Source organism: Salvelinus sp. IW2-2015, linkage group LG13 (assembly GCF_002910315.2).
Source record: "Salvelinus sp. IW2-2015 linkage group LG13, ASM291031v2, whole genome shotgun sequence".
Taxonomy (NCBI): domain Eukaryota; kingdom Metazoa; phylum Chordata; class Actinopteri; order Salmoniformes; family Salmonidae; genus Salvelinus; species Salvelinus sp. IW2-2015.
Window position 1 is genome coordinate 12,407,359 of NC_036853.1, and position 16,912 is coordinate 12,424,270.

The 16,912-nt window shown below is 42.9% G+C and overlaps 2 protein-coding genes across 4 annotated transcripts; one reads left to right on the forward strand and one right to left on the reverse strand.

Annotated features, from left to right (window-relative positions):
* Positions 1 to 676: 676 nt before the first annotated feature.
* LOC111971906 (uncharacterized) lies at positions 677 to 5,332 on the reverse strand. 2 transcript variants are annotated; one of them, XM_023998689.2, is made up of 5 exons: positions 5,241 to 5,332; positions 3,877 to 4,251; positions 3,672 to 3,710; positions 1,778 to 1,882; positions 677 to 1,245 (listed from the first exon to the last, which is right to left on the reverse strand). In XM_023998689.2, exons 1-5 carry the CDS (start codon positions 5,281 to 5,283, stop codon positions 773 to 775), a joined length of 1,035 nt encoding a protein of 344 aa, XP_023854457.1. In that variant the 5' UTR covers positions 5,284 to 5,332; the 3' UTR covers positions 677 to 772. The 2 variants fall into 2 exon arrangements, with proteins under 2 accessions (XP_023854457.1, XP_023854456.1); XM_023998688.2 differs by having other exon boundaries at positions 1,778 to 1,921.
* A 1,183-nt stretch (positions 5,333 to 6,515) lies between these two features.
* LOC111972363 (fibronectin type III and SPRY domain-containing protein 1) lies at positions 6,516 to 16,904 on the forward strand. 2 transcript variants are annotated; one of them, XM_023999394.2, is made up of 12 exons: positions 6,516 to 6,881; positions 7,817 to 7,912; positions 8,094 to 8,225; positions 10,360 to 10,461; positions 10,930 to 10,952; positions 11,402 to 11,523; positions 12,016 to 12,225; positions 12,426 to 12,524; positions 12,682 to 12,835; positions 12,925 to 13,259; positions 13,572 to 13,660; positions 13,793 to 16,904. In XM_023999394.2, exons 1-12 carry the CDS (start codon positions 6,867 to 6,869, stop codon positions 13,901 to 13,903), a joined length of 1,488 nt encoding a protein of 495 aa, XP_023855162.1. In that variant the 5' UTR covers positions 6,516 to 6,866; the 3' UTR covers positions 13,904 to 16,904. The 2 variants fall into 2 exon arrangements, with proteins under 2 accessions (XP_023855162.1, XP_070302231.1); XM_070446130.1 differs by lacking the exon at positions 6,516 to 6,881 and adding an exon at positions 6,908 to 6,991.
* Positions 16,905 to 16,912: the final 8 nt, after the last annotated feature.

Genomic DNA, 16,912 nt, shown 5'->3' on the forward strand with positions numbered 1-16,912 from the left:
TTATACACGATGCAACATGGAGTGCTAGGACACAGCTATTAGCCATATACCACAAACCCCCGAGGTGCCTATTGCTATTATCAACTGGTTACCAACATAATTAGAGCAGTAAAAATAAATTTTTGTCATACCCATGGTATATGGTCTGATATATTACGGCTTTCAGCCAATCAGCATTCAGGGCTCGAACCACCCAGTTTAAAATTGGGATTATAACATTTGAACTGGTTGTCTGGTAGACTATCATTTTAAAACATTGTCTAAAATGAATATCCGATTTTGTGTAAATATAGCACAATTGCCAGTCACATACTTTATTGGTTCACAATTTTTGCGCTACCATTGCAAGTAAAGATTGAAATATGGAATTTTATGAATGCACTATAAACAGCTATAGATATGTATTTCAAGCCCAATATGTGTTGCTCAAACAGTCTTTTTACAAAGGCTACCTATACAAAATACCTTCCAGAAAATAGCACTTATTTTCCTTATTACTAAATGATGCTTTACAGAACTGGGGTAACTTTAAATGACCCTGAGAATAATATTTAGACAACGATAATTTATCCTAATTTAGTAGGCTACCATAGCATGCCATCTGCTGGAAAATTAATTAACAGCAACCAAAAACAATACTGAAGTGATAGCTCTGTAAAATAGGACAGAGTTGCACTACACTCACAGGATTAAATTACTTGCTGAGATAGTTTGATTTGTTGGAAGATTCAGGATAGGAAATATGAATCATAAAAAGTCAAGGTTTTGAGCTTTATTTGCTGTCATGGGCCCTGGATGGAGTTGGGGTCCTGAGGTCATGTGCCCTGGCAGGAGTTGGAAGATGTTTGCCATCATGGGCTCTAGGTGGATTTGGGGTCTTGGTGAGGGGTTTGTTGTTAAGGGCCCTGGGTGGAGTTGAGATCTTGGTGAGGGGTTTGTTGTCATGGGCCCTGGGGGGAGTTGAGATCTTGGTGAGGGGTTTGTTGTCATGGGCCCTGGGGGGAGTTGAGATCTTGGTGAGGTGTTTGTTGTCATTTGCCCTGCATGGAATTGGGATCCTGATGTGTTTGTTGTCATGGCTTCTGGCTGGAGTTGGGATCCTGATGTGTTTGTTGTCGTGGGTTCTGGCTGGAGTTGGGGTCCTGAGATATTTTAAAGTGGGAGAAATCTTCTGTTTGTCCGTCTGTTGTGCTGGACGCGGAGAGGGTTGTTTTATTGCAGGCATATTGGTATAGGTAGGATTCTCTAGAAACACACAAGAAAAACTAAACAATTTACTCCACAGTAATTGTCACAGAAACAAATACATCAGCCTGAACTCCCAAGAAGGTTGTAGACTGGGCAGAAAGGACAAGGCACAGATGAGAAGCTGCAAAGAATGAGGCTGTAACCACATGGAATCTGATGTACACCGCCACATGTCATTTTTTGAGCTGTTAACCACATACCACTTGCTCTCTCATTCAGCACACTCTTAGGACCGTGAGACTGGCAGACCTGTCTTTCAGCATACGAGCTGCTCTATAAATGAGTGCACAGGGCTTGCTGTTTTTTTTTCATTGCTTTCTCACTCACTCTCTCTCTCTCTCAGCGCTATGCTATTTATCTTTATTACAAAGCTTTCTTTCATCTGTTTCATATGCTTTGATCGTCCTCTACCTCTACAAACTACTCTTCTCTCCCATAGAATGTCACAAGATCTGGTTTAAGATTAACACAGTTAAGAGTGTGTATACTACTGGCTAAATCTATTTTTATAGCACAAACATCTTTGTACCTCTTTGTATTATGCTTCTCCTTCGTTGTAGTAAGATCCAGATGACCACTAGCAGTGGAACCAGTATGGCACTTGCTGCTCCCACTGCTACCCACAGCTTCCAGCCTAGAAACAAACCCCCATTGGAGTGGGGAGACCGAGTTACTGGTTGGAGGGAGATCAAGGGGAAAATGTCATTGATTTCTTCAAAGAGACACTTTTATTTATTTTGTATACAGTTATAAAAAGTATGGAAATCAACATTGTCATTTTGAAAAATATTGACACAACCACACATGCATGCAGGCACACACGTACAGTACACACGGACAAACATATATACAGTACCAGTCAAAAGTTTGGATATTTTTACTATTTTCTAAATTGTAAAATAATAGGGAAAACATCAAAACTATCAAATAACACATATGGAATCATGTAGTAGGGATATCCTTGTCTCATCGCGCACTAGCGACTCCTGTGGCGGGCAGGAGACGAAATTGGGGAGAAAAAGGGGGTTAAAATATAAAATTAAAAAGTTAATGGAATTTCTTTCCTTCTTTATGCGTTTGAGCCAATCAGTTGTGTTGTGACAAGGTAGGGGTGGTATACAGAAGATAGCCTTATTTGGTAAAAGACCAAGTCCATATTATGACAAGAACAGCTCAAATAAGCAAAGAAAAAAGACTGTCCGTCATTACTTTAAGACTGAAGATCAGTCAATTTCAAGAACTTTGAAAGTTTCTTCAAGTGCAGTCGCAAAAACCACCAAGCGCGATGATGAAACTGGCTCTCATGAGGACCACCACAGGAAAGGAAGACCCAGAGTAACCTCTGCTGCAAAGGATACGTTCGTTAGAGTTAACTGCACCTCAGAAATTGCAGCCCAAATAAATGCTTCACAGAGTTCAAGTAACAGGCACATCTCAACATCAACTTTTCAGAGGAGACTGCGTGAATCAGGTCGAATCATGGTCGAATTGCTGCAAAGAAACCCCTACTAAAGGACACCAATAATAAGAAGAGACTTGCTTGGGCCAAGAAACACTATCAATGGGCATTAGACCAGTGGAAATCTGTATTTTGGTCTGATGAGTCCAAATTGAAGATTTTTGGTTCCAACCGCCGTGTCTTTGTGAGACGCAGAATAGGTGAACGGTTGATCTCCACATGTGTGGTTCCCACCGTGAAGCATGGAGGAGGATATGAGATAGTGCTTTGCTGATGACACTGTCAGTGACTTATTTAGAATTCAAGGCACACTTAACCAGCATGTCTACCACAGCATTCTGTAGCGATACGCCATCCCATCTGGTTTGCGCTTGGTGGGACTATCATTTGTTTTTCAACAGGCAATGACCCAACACACTTCCAGGCTGTGTAAGGGCTTTTTGACCAAGAAGGAGAGTGATGAAGTGCTGCATCAGATGACCTGGCCTCCACAATCACCCGACCTCAACCCAATTGAGATGGTTTGGGATGAGTTGGACTGCCGAGTGAAGAAAAAGCAGCGAACAAGTGCTCAGCATATATAGGAACTCCTTCAAGACTGTTGGGAAAACATTCCAGGTGAAGCTGGTTGATGGAATGCCAAGAGTGTGCAAAGCTGTCATCAAGGCAAAGGGGGTGGCTATGTTGAAGAATCTAAAATCTAAAACATATTTTGATTTGTTTAACACTTTTTTGGTTACTACATGGTCCCATATGTGTTATTTCATTAGTTTTGATGTCTTCACTATTGTTCTACAATGTAGAAAATGTTTTGAATCCCTGAGCCAACTAAATGAGAAATTGGTTGATGTGTCCTTGAGAAAGGCACTTAACTCTAATTGCTCCTGTAATTTGCTCTGAAGAAGAGTGTCTGCTAAATGTCTAAAATGTAGAGAATGTCTATGGTTGAAGTTTGAGGATTTACCTGTCATCAATGGAGGGGTACTCTTTGTTGTCTTGCCAGCTGCATTTTAACGAACACAATGAGTTAAAAATATATACTGTATATTAGCGGTGCTGCCAATGATGCTACTGTTGTATGATAAATATTACCATTATAACCACGATACATTTATGCACATGCTGAAGGGAGGAGGATGTATCAGATGAAAATGTTATTTTGTACTTACTAATAATAACTTGAGTTCCATTGCTAAAACTGTTTCTAAGGGAAGGGATATCTGCCAAAACCTGGCAGAAGTACCACCCACTGTCATTGTACCGGACATCTCTCACAGTCAGTCTGRACCAAGCTCTCCCAGACTCCTGAAGGACATGACCTCCATCGTTCTGCTCCACAGTCTTGTTGACCGATATCTTATGGGTGGAAAGTTGACTGGAACATAAATCACCGCATGATTGGTTTATGTTGAAACACCACCTCACCCAGGCACTAGTCTGGGGCTCAAAACTGCAGTTGAGGATCAGAGAGGAGCCAAGAGGAGCTTCCACTGTCCTTTGGGGTGGATCCGTGATCACAGCGCTCAGAGCAGTTGCCATGAGTGCTAAGGGGTAGGGTAATATAAAACACAAGAGATTWGTTTTTTTTAGAAACAATGAGAAGTTCAATGAATTCAGACCAGGGGAAAAGCAGAGTAAGACAATGGAGAACCATAACTGCATCATGTTGCACATGCAATAACTGAACATACACAGTGTACAAAACATTAGGAACAGCTTCCTTATATTGAGTTGCACCCCCTTTTGCCCTCAGAACAGCCTCAATTCCTCGGGGCATGGATTCTACAAGGTATCGAAAGCATTCCGCAGGGATGCTGGCCCATGTTGACTCCAGTGCTTCCCACAGTTGTATCAAGTTGGCTGGATGTCCTTTGGGCGGTGGACCATTCTTGATACACTCGGGAAACTGTTGAGCGTGAAAAACTCAGCACCGTTGCAGTTCTTGACACACACAACCCGGTGCGCCCTGGCATCTACTACCATACCCCGTTCAAAGGCACTTACATATTATGTCTTGCCCATTCACCCTCTGAATGGCACACATACACAATCCATGTCTCAAGAATTAAATATCCTTCTTTAACCTGTCTTCTCCCCTTAATCTACACTGATTAAAGTGGATTTAACAAGTGACATCAATAAGAGATCATAGCTTTTACCTGGATTCACCTGATCAGTGTATGTCATGGAAAGACCAGGTGTTCCTAATGTTTTGTTCACTCCATGTACAGTACTTTAATTGGGGACCTGTTTGTCCAATGTTGTCACTCAAACCATATATGTCAGTATACAGTTAAGCCATCTTATTTACCCTTCCATGAGACCAACATTGTAATAGTATTGCTTTCCTTATGAAGGCATCTTCACATTAGGAGGTCAACCAGACATGTGCATGCAGTTTGTCAGTCAGTATACAACCCAATGAAAATCAAGGGGCTATGAAAAATGCAATTCCAAAAAGCAAATGCAAATGTTTTCATGGTTATATTGTTTAACCATGCATGTGTTGTATAGCAAGAAGTAGTAATCCTACCTATAAGAAACAGCAAGTTGATCACTTTGTTCCGGGTGTCCATTTCATGGGCTCAAAGTTTGGCTTCTCACTCTGTCTTCCTACATATCATAGCAACAGTACCTTCCTGAGTGAGATGAGGAAGGACTCTATGTGTGGGTGGAAGGAGGTGCATAACATTTACCGTATTCTGAAACCAGACATAAGGCGTGAGGTGAGGTGTGGTGGGGGCTGCACAAATAATCACAAAGACTGGTAGACTACATACATAAAATCTTCTGCTGTGCTAAAAGTTGTTCTGCAGTCACAGGTGTCCTCAGAGGTTGGTACTTTGTGCACTGTAGTGTAAGGCCATATGCTACCTCTCAATGAGTAAGTCTGTGTGGTGAAATTGTAAATGTGGCTCAGAGAAATTGAAGGGGCTTCGAGAGCTTGTGGGTTTTGGTCCAAATGTGTTAACACACACCACTACTGTCAACGTTACGAGAATATCCGTGTGACTTTCTGTGACAAAACAATACAAACACATTTGTGGGATTTATGGAGCAGCATGAACAATTAAGTAATGCAAGTAGTATACATAGACAACCATAAAGTTAACCCAGAATGTGTAGAATGCCTTAACAACATTGATAGACACATTTTGTCATTTACTTTTTGTGGTAGGAAGAAGAAAGGGGTCAACCACATACAGCTCACTGTGTAAAAACAGTAGAGGCTGCTGAGGGGAGGACGGCTCATAATAATGGCTGAAATGGAGCAAATGGAATGGCTATTTGATACAATTCCACTCCAGCCATTACCACGAGCCCATCCTCCCGAATTAAGGTGCAACCAAACTCCTGTGGCTCAAAAATAGTTTGAATCATCGTTGTTTCCACGTCATTTCAACAACAAAAATTAAATGTGATGATGTTGAAGCAACTTGGAAAACTGATTGGATTTGCAAAAAGTCATCAAGGGAGTTTCGTCTTTTTTTCACCTAACTTTTAACATAAATCCAATGGCATGGTGAATTATTGTTGTTGTTTTCACTGTGAATTACTATAGCTCCCTTGGGCCAAACCTTGTAATTTTGTAAATGCCGGATCTCTATGGTAAGACGCATCATTCACCAAAGTTTAATCAAAATCGGGCAAGTGCTGTCTGAGATATCTTTTTGACTCAACGAATTCATGCTTGCTCCGAAATGCGATCCGGAGGCTCCATATGGAGGATGTGACGCAATTGAGAAACCTCCAAATCTAGCTCTGTACTTGCCATTCGCCTCAAATTTGTTAACAATGCGGAGGGCTCCATATAGCTCCACATTGACATGATTTAATCATCATTCTAATTTATTTTCTGGTAATGACCTAATTGCTTTTCATTTACAAAGGAAAGAATACCTAACTGGATGGAAACAGATTATACCAAAGATTACGTAATATGGTTCATATTAAAACTGCACTACCCAGATTTCCCTTCTACTGCATCTGCGCAAAACACAAGACGGCCCTAAACGTTGGACAAGAGATGCAATGCACTCCAGCAGCATCAGTACCAGACCAGTAGTCAGTGTGCTCCAAATACATCGAAAAGAGTAGACGCGAAAGAACAGTATTTATAATTCCTGATACACCGGACCTGGTTCATTGGAACGGCAAGATGGGAGATCAGAAGGTAGGAACAACCGACCGAACAGGTGTTTTGTGTTTGCGGCGGTCGCAGGGCGTACAAAGAAAGGAGGAGTAGCGCGGAGGACTGGGACTTTGTTGATGTCTTACATCATTGTAAGACCTTGAATGGTTACATCTTGTAATTGATTTAAAAGACAAGGCGTATTTTATGGAGGCACGTCTACAGCAAGGTTTGCAGTCCCTCAACCAATTACTACTCCGAGCATTAGTTTTCGAGAAAACTACGCCTTGCCGTGACAGGTCCCAGAATAGTGTTTATTGATTAAACTTGTAAATGCATACCAGTCCAAGACACATTCACAACTGTTTGTTTTTAGTTTGTATCGCTCTACAGAGACCTAGGTTGCGATAATAAATAGGTGGGTGCAGAGAGTGTGCCATTATCCCTATGATTTGGGCCTGGCGCATAGCCTATCGCATCAAAGAGCATATCAAATGCTTCTTGGAGTGTATGAACTGAACTGACGGTTTGGGACTGGACTGTCGACATAATTTGCCTGGATCTTTTTTAATGCAGTATCATTAATTCAATGTATGAGGTTGGCTGCTTCAGAGATGGGGAGCCTAGTGTACGCTTTATGAGGAGTTATACCCAACAACTGGAGACGCATTATTACATTATGGATGCGCATACTTCCGGTCAAGTAGCAAGATGCCCGCCCTGGTCACAGTTTACACAGAAGGGGAAATTTACTCCCAAGAAATGCAGATGACCAAGTACTGACCATTTGATTCACCCTTACTAATTGGAATGTACGCTATTGTTAGGAGGGGTGATCTGTGTAATCCTGAAGCAAGGTATTTCATGAAATATTCTACTGTTTTCTATTCTATAATTGAGAACATGTTCCAGTGTCCAAATGCGATTATTCTTAGGCAGATGCTTGGCTACTTTTAACTTTGTGTTACATTCTGCAGGAATCACTGCGTAAGATCACCACTACCCTGGCCCTGAAGAATGATGAGATCACAAACTTCATCTGCTGTCTGAAACAGAGCCTGGAGAACCTGGAGGTACTGTACACACCATCTGGGCAGGTCTAACATTATGTTACAGTCTGAAGCAAGATTGCAGCATGTGTGTGACACAATGGTTTTATGAACTTGGCATAGTGTACATGGCGTACTAGTCTGTCTAACTGGATGGTCAGAGAGTCTATCAGTGAACTGATTCCTTCCCTATTGGCCCCTGCAGGGGAACTCCAGCCATGTCCAGGAGGACCTGGAGACAGAGTTCAGCTCCCTCCACTCAGTACTGGATGAGCTGAAAGACAGTATGGTCACCAGGATCAAACAGGAGAGGGCCAGCCGCACCTATGAGCTACAGGTCAGTTCATCTTTATTGGGTTTTTACTGGATAAGAATTTTACAGGCTTTTGCTTTGCATTTCTTGATCTTTTAAGATTTCAGTCATTAACATTCAACATTGAAAAAAAATGTTTTATGACTTCCCAGGCTATCCAATCATAGGATCGACTTATGATCAGTTTAGCATGACTCATTCTCAGGTTTAGAATTGGGATAACTTTTTGTGAGTAAAGCCATGTGCATACTGATTCAGTGCTGCTTAGAAATGTTGCTACAGTATGAAAGGCTGTGTGTGATGGGGTCTGCAACGTTAGTATTCCTAGAGGATTATTGTGTCTGTACTGTATAATCCTGTTGACCTCTCAGCATCTGAGTGTCAGTTAGCCAGTCAGTCAGACAAAGCAGCGGCATGGGTAGCTTTACAGAACTACATTGCTTCCATCTGTGCTTGATTATGTGAGTGGGAAGTGTAGAAACCAAAGTGATATACTGAACAGCCAATTACAGTAGGTTAATTGAAGAAAAAAATAAAGTGGCTCATGACAATTCAACTCAAATAACTTTTCCTGTGATGGAAAGAAACCTCAATGACACAGTAAAGAAGACATTTGTTACATTAGAAGGAAACATTGTCTGGACTGTGATTAAATATATCCTTCTCTCTCTCTGTCTTTCTCTCTGGTTCTCTCTCAATTCCAATCAATTCAAGGGGCTTTATTGGCATGGGAAACATGTTTACATTGACAAAGCAAATGAAATGGATAAACAAAAGTGAAATAAACAATAAAAAGTGAACATTAAATATTACACTCACACAAGTTCCAAAAGAATAAAGACATTTCAAATGTCATATTATATATATATACAGTGTTGTATCAATGGGCAAGTAGTTAAAGTATAAAAGGGAAAATAAATAAATATGGGTTGTATTTACAATGGTGTTTGTTCTTCACTGGTTGCCCCAGGTCACACATCTTGCTGCTGTGTTTTCACGCTGTGGTATTTCACCCAATAGATATGGGAGTTTATCAAAATTGGATTTGCTTTCTAATTGTTTGTGGATCTATGTAATCTGAGGGAAATATGTGTCTCTCTGGTTCTCTCTCTGGTTCTTTCTCTCTGGTTCTCTCTCTGGTTCTGTCTCTGGTTCTCTCTCTCTATCTCTGGTTCTCTCTATCTCTGTCTCTGGTTCTCTCTGTCTCTGGTTCTCTCTGTCTCTGGTTCTCTCTGTCTCTGGTTCTCGCTGTCTCTGGTTTAATCGTCTCTCTCTACCTCTGGTGTGTGTGTGCTTCTGCTGCTCGTCTGGTCTCTTTCTGGTTCCTGCTCTCTCTCTCTGGTGTCTCTGCTCTCTCTCTCTCTCTGGTTCTCTTCTCTCTCTCTGGTTCTCATCTCTGGTTCTCTCCTCCCTGGTTCTCTCTCTCTGGTTCTCGTTCTCTCCTGGTTCTCTATCTCCCTGGTTCTCTATCTCTGGTTTCTGCTATCTCCCTGGTTTCTATTCTTCTCTGGTTTTCTCCTCTGGTTTTCTCCCTCTGGGTTTTCTCCTCCTGTGGTTTTCTCCCTCTTGGTTTTCTCTTTCTGCTCTTCTGTTGTGGTTCTCGTGTTCCTCATGTGTTCTCTGTCTGGTGTTCTCTGTGTTCTGTCGTCTGTCTGCTGGTTCTCGTTGTTCTCGGGTTCATGCTTTGCTGTCTGGTTGTTCTTCGTTGTGCGTTCTTGTTGCTCTGGTCTTCTGGTGTCGTCGTGTCTCTTGGTTTCTGTGGTCCTCTGGTTCTCTCGGGTGTCTGCGTGGGGGTGTCTCTGGCTGTCTGTCTGAGTTGCTGCTCGTGTCGGTTCTGTTCTGATCTGTCTCTGGTTCTCTCTATAGTGGTTCTGCTGTCTCGTCTGCTCTCTTGGTCGGTCTCTCGTCGTCGTGTCTTCTCTCTAATCCTGCTCTCTGTCTGTCTGCTCTGCTGCGTGTGTCTTTCTCTTCTCTGTGCTCTGGTTTCTCTCTCTCTGTCTCGGTGGTTCTCTGCTGTCGTCTTGTTCTCGGTTCTGTCGCTGGTGTCCTGTCTCTTAATCTCTTCTCTGGTCGTGGTTCTCGTCGTCTCTCTTCTTCGTCGTCATTCTCGTCTCTCTCGCTGTCTCTGGTTCTCTTTCTCTGGGTCTCTCTCTTTCAGAGTCAGCTGAGTGCGTGCTCCAAAGCCCTGGAGAGCTCTGAGGAGCTTTTGGAGGTAGCCAATCAGACTCTCTGCTCCTCGGAAGCAGACGACTTCACTCAGGTAACGGCTGGATGAAAAGCTTCCATAACCTAGCTAATTTAATTTCCATATCTTATGCAATGATGCCATTGGCATTTTGCTTGAGGATATCCATAATGGTTTTATTGGCATGAGTGTTGTTATACATTTGACATTTTAGTAATTTAGCAGACACTCTTATCCAGAAGGAATTACAGTAGTGAGTGCAAACATTTTTGTACTTTTACAGACTGGTACCCTGTAGGAAACGTTGAAAGCGCCAGGCTTTACCAACTGAGCTACACAGTTACTATCTGTTTCTTATCTTTATGTACCTTTTATTGTAAAGCTGTACAGTATGTTAATCTGATGTGGTTCGTTGTGATGTATGTTTACTGTGTAACACAAATGTAATGTTTTCAATTGTAAGGATGTGGCTGCAACTGAGTTCTCTCTCGGTCCATATCTCCCCTCCTTTCCCTTTTGCTTTCCCTGTCTGCTTCTCTCCAGGCGGCCAAAGACATTAAGGATAGGTATAGTACATTGCTCTCCATTTCTCAAAGTATCTTCTTAACTCACTAACCATCTGCTCACCCACACACATTCCAACAAAATATAGATGACATACAATCACGCTGTAGCACACCCTTTTAATCACCACTCTGTAGTCTTCTTGCTCACCTCACCTGCCCTCTCTGTCCCAAACATGTGTCAGTCCCTCATGGCACGTGCTCCAATCTATCCCCTCTCTGGCTGTGTCAGTTTAGTTTTGGACGTTTCGTGTGTGTCTGTTCATGATTCACAAATATGTTTTTGTGTGGTACTTTAGAAAAATAGTTAGTATGATATTATAGCTCTGTGTAAAGTGATTACTAGTTACAGTAGTATTACAGTACAACACTCACTGTGTCCTGTCAGTCCTTCAGTGGGTTGAATAATGAGACATGTCTCACTCTGTGTGTCTTTGTTTGGGGGAGAGCAGTGTGACAATGGCCCCTGCCTTCCGTTTGTCGCTGAAAGCCAAAGCCAGTGACAGCATGAGTCACATGATGGTGGACTTCACCCAAGAGCGCGAGATGCTGCAGGCAATCAAGTTCCTCCCAGGTCAGTGTGGGACCCATTATGTCTGTCTATTGGTTCCTCTTTAATAACAGCAATGGACAATGCTCTATGGACAATAATGGTATAATGGGTGGACTGGCGGCCATTACGAGTTTACCCATTGGAGCAAAGCAGGAAGTAAAAGCAGGAAGTGTAACCAGCAATCTGTGCTGTGATTTGTTGAATCAACTCAAATGTCATTACAAAAAATGCATTCCATTGCATGAGCCACGTAAGTTAGCATAATTTGAATGAACATTCTACATTACCATGGAAAGTAAGGCATCATGAGTGTACCCATGAGTTTAACAGTCAAATTGCCAATGTTAGAGGTTCCAGACTCGTTCTATTCATTCTTATTTCTGTGCTTACAACATTCTCTACTGAAGTTATATTTCATTTAACTGTTGTGACAATGTGTTTTTGGTACCACCCATGTTGACCAAACCTAGCCCTCTCAGTATGAAGGACGTAAGCCCCAATTTCTCTCCCCAGTACCTGCCACCCCAGAGATTCTGGTGTCAGAGTGCCAGGTCTGTGACAACACGGTGACAGTACAGTGGGCTCTGCCGGAGCCTGACACCAAGATAGATCACTATGACCTGGAGCATCGCCGCACCAACTACGAGGGGCCGCCCCGCGCCCGGGAGGACTACCCCTGGATGGTGGTGGAGGGCATTCGAGAGACAGAGTACACCCTTACAGGTAAGCGTGTCAGGCTACGGGTTAGAGTTAAAGCTAGGGTTAGGGTTGAGCCGGGGATGTGGACATGAAACTAGGGTTAGGGTTATGGCTTGGGTTAACTAGTAAGAGGAGGGCCTGTCTTTAGATGCAGTAGCCTAGGAGTAATACGTTTACTTAAATTGACCAACTGTGATTATCAAGTACCCTTTATGTGATTTCAGGGCTTCGCTTTGACACACGTTACATGACGTTCCGTGTGAAGGCGTGTAACAAGGCTGTGGCAGGAGAGTTCTCTGAGCTTGTAACACTGGAGACACATGGTGGGTGAACTGGACATTGTCCTCCACTCAGGAGGGAGAATGCATGTACACTGTATCTTTTTGTCCTAAATGTCTTCTAATGTGATAAGAATCAATGAGTCAGCACATCAACATAAAGCCTGGGTCTATCTCGCCACCCCTCTACTCCTCCCTGCAGCGTTCTTGTTCAAGCTGGATGCAGGCTCGTCCCATCAAAACCTGAAAGTGGAGGACCTCAGTGTGGAGTGGGACAGCTGTGGGGGGAAGGTCGTCCAGGACATCCGCAAGGACAAGAACAGAACCAACCAATCTCCCATGCACTCCCCAGCCAGGTCAGAGACACTTTCTGCCATATCCTTTGTGCATGAAAGTTGAGGTTCAACTTTGGCGTCCTCTGACTCTCCCTCTTCTCCTCTCCTAGGACGGCCATGAATTCACCGAAGAGAGTGCCGTCTGCTCGGGTCGGCAGAGACCGATTCACGGCTGAGTCCTACACTGTACTGGGAGACACCTTTATCGACGCAGGCCAGCAGTACTGGGAGGTGCGGTTCGATAAGGAGAGCAAGGCGTTCGCTGTGGGCTTGGCCCTGCGGAACCTGGGCCGCTTTGACCAGCTGGGGAAGAGCAACTCCTCTTGGTGCATCCACCTTAACAACTGGCTGCACCAGAGCCTCACAGCCAAGCACAACAACAAGGCCCGCACCCTGGACTGTCCCATCCCGGACCGCATAGGGGTCTACTGCAACTACGAGGAGGGTGAGACAGACCCCCAGATACACCTCAAATATATCTCCTCTCCACCTTACACTGGAGCAGCTTTTCCACATTCAGTTAGGGGGACCACTTAACTGAGACTGACAAACAGTACATAGTGATTTGTACTTAAGACCAATCTTCATTAAAAAGGATTAAATAGGTCTGGATTAAGGATTGGATCAGGAGTGGGTTAGGTAATGTAATCAAATGAACATGTTCACTTGAGCCTGTCTGTACTCTGTCTGTGTTCTGTAGCTATGCTGCTGTATCAAATCTTTAGCTGCCTTAAGAGTTACATTTCTCTCCATCCAGGTGCACTGTCCTTCTACAACGCCAGAACCAAGACGCTGATGCACACCTTTAGAACCAAGTTCACTCAGCCTGTCATACCAGCCTTCTCGGTGAGAAACTTTGATTTTGTTTACTTTGTGGGTCACTATCTCTAGGCAAATCACAGCAGAAAGAAATTAGGCCACTGTCTTCGAGAAAACACACCTTATATGTTAGGTTTGTGTTCTGTCGAACCCCTGCAGGTGTGGAATGGGAGTTTCTCGGTGCAGACGGGTCTGCAGGTGCCCAGTGTGGTGCAGAGTGGCCAGAGGAAGAACAGTGGTACCAGCAGCTCCAACGCCAGCCTCACCTAGACCCATCCAGGCCACAGCCACTACAGAACTTTACCCCACTGAGGCTGTGTGGTGCTAGGAGCTCAATCTGGCCCAGCGCTGCCCACTGCTCATCCCAACACCACCATACACACCATGCCTGCCTGCCTGCCTGGGGTGATGGTTGTACTCTGCCTCATCCAAGTCAGCTCATTACACTCCCTGTGCCTTCCAGAGAGGTGCCCTCATCCGTATACTCACTTAGGCAGAACTGAATCAGTCATTTAATTCATATCCATAATTAAAGGCAAAATGACGATAGCCTAGTTACCAGTATATTAGGAGCTAGGCACATATGTTTATATTGGAATGCAACATTCAAAGACCCCAATGCAACGAGAAACAAATAGTCCATATAACTTGGTTGTAGTACAGTAGTCATGAATACATACTGAATGTTCAAAATCCTCTGCCTATAATTTAGCTAGTTGCTCCTCAGTACAGAAACACCTAATTTATCTGTATAACCCAAATAACTTTGTAGCAAAATGACATGCTTCTAATCAATATATAAACACTAGGAATGTATTGAATTCTACATCGCCAGCAGCTGTCTGGGGACAAGTGGAAACAGAGTTGGAAATACAGTACACCTGATTGTTTTGTAGAAGTGTTTGTATGGGGGAGCATGGGTCTGAATATGCGTGTGTTGGTTTGAAATGTACTGTTATATGTGTGTGTCCCTAACTTGTCACCGTTTAATCACCTGCAGTGAGAAGATAAGCCATTGTATGAGCTGGGTGGGGACTCCCTGGATAAGAAAGAGATGTTGCTGAAAGTGTTTAGTTCAATGTTAACAATCTAGAAGAAAAAGATACGCACACCTATTAGGTGAGGTGCTGGCTAGCGGAGTAGAAAACTTAAAAATAAAGGAGAGCCGCACACTCTAGGAGCTCAGATGCAAAAATATTTAATTTACCAACGTTTCGACAGGCAAGCTGTCTTCATCAGGGTACAATCACAGACACTGCGGGATGACTCGTTTATATAGTGTCAAGACACACAGGTGTCTGTAATGGCCAAGAGTGGCCTAATATCATTGGTTAATTTCTCAAATATTAAAATGGCATAGAAAGAGCAGCATACAATAAATACAAATGGATAGCATACGATCATAGACTCACTTAAGACCACACAAGCCTACAAACAACCACAATGGCAAAGTCACAACAATCACAAGAATGGCTTCAGATCAAAGTCCCCGTTGAGACCGAAGGGAGCAAGGGTCTTTAAGTTAAAGATCCAAGCAGCCTCTCGTTTTAACAATAAATTATCAAGGTCACCCCCTCTCCTAGGGAGTGACCTTGACCTTTCGCAGACCTTTCGCAGAGACGAAATCAAGTGGCCTGCCTCCAAAAAGTGGGCCGCAACTGGGTAGATGCTTTTCTTAACTCCTGTTCTGAACATCTGAGATTTACTATGCAATCTGATACACGTCAAATCAGTTTTCTTGATCTTCTGATCTTGTGTGAAAATAATGTTCTATACACTGATCTTTACAGGAAACCTACTGATCGTAACAGTTTGTTGAGGGCTGATAGCTGTCACCCACTTCCCTTGAAAAATAATTTGCCCTACAGCCAATTCTGTTGAATCAAAAGAATTTGCAAAAAACAATCAGATTTCGACAGAAATAGAGTCGCAAAGAAAGTTCAAGGAGCCCCAAAAATTATCAGATTAATATTGCCATTGAGAAAATTCAAAACAAAACGAGACATGACCTTTTTCAAGGGCAGTCTCGCAAAAAGACGCAGTCTTGCATTCTAACTACCCGCTATTCAAAGCGCTCTGAACAAATGAAGGGAATCGTTCACAAACATTGGCACACTCTAAAATCCGATGATAGTCTCGGTAATGTGTTTTCGGACCTTCCCTTGGTCGTATTTTCGCGGGGCAGAAATCTCAGACCAATTGGTACACTCTGATTTACCACCCCAAGATATTCCTGAACAATGTCTATTTGCACCCCTACTGGATGGAAATTATAAGTGTAATGGCTGTGCTCAATGCAATGGCACTTATAAATGCAGATCCTTCAAACACCCACAAACAGGGAAATCGATCCCAATCAAAGGTGTTATTACGTGCCCCACTAAGGCAGTTATTTATCTTATAACTTGTCCTTGTGGTAAAAATTATGTGGGTAAAACAAAGCGTGAATTAAAAGTACGTATCTCAGAGCATCGTAGCAGCATTAGGTGCCAAAACTTGACCTACCCAGTTGCGGCCCACTTTTTGGAGGCAGGCCACTCGATTTCGTCTCTGCGTTATATTGGCATCGAACATGTCACCCTCCCTAGGAGAGGGGGTGACCTTGATAATTTATTGTTAAAACGAGAGGCTGCTTGGATCTTTAACTTAAAGACCCTTGCTCCCTTCGGTCTCAACGTGGACTTTGATCTGAAGCCATTCTTGTGATTGTTGTGACTTTGCCATTGTGGTTGTTTGTAGGCTTGTGTGGTCTTAAGTGAGTCTATGATCGTATGCTATCCATTTGTATTTATTGTATGCTGCTCTTTCTATACCATTTTAATATTTGAGAAATTAACCAATGATATTAGGCCACTCTTGGCCATGATTACAGACACCTGTGTGTCTTGACACTATATAAACGAGTCATCCCGCAGTGTCTGTGATTGTACCCTGATGAAGACAGCTTGCCTGTCGAAACGTTGGTAAATTAAATATTTTTGCATCTGAGCTCCTAGAGTGTGCGGCTCTCCTTTATTTTTTAGTTCAATGTTAACACCATTCATGTCACCTGATGTCTAAACTCAGTGCTGGTGTGCTATTATTTTAAATAGTCTTACGTTCTTGTCATGTTGATGGTATGCATCATATGAATATAACCTGCAGTGCTTTAACGCAATTCTTTTACTTTATTTCATGGGTGAACAAATTTCACAATGTAAATATGTCCCTTTCATTTTTCCACTACAGTATGCATCTGTCACACTGAGTTTAATAAAGCAGTAAGACAGCCCTGTGTGT

What these genes read in the sequence shown, in the direction of transcription:
- LOC111972363 (XM_023999394.2), top strand. An exon ending in GGCAATCAAGTTCCTCCCAG is followed by an intron (nt 11,524 to 12,015) that starts GTCAGTGTGGGA and finishes TTCTCTCCCCAG; the next exon opens with TACCTGCCACCCCAGAGATT. An exon ending in CCCATGCACTCCCCAGCCAG is followed by an intron (nt 12,836 to 12,924) that starts GTCAGAGACACT and finishes CTCCTCTCCTAG; the next exon opens with GACGGCCATGAATTCACCGA.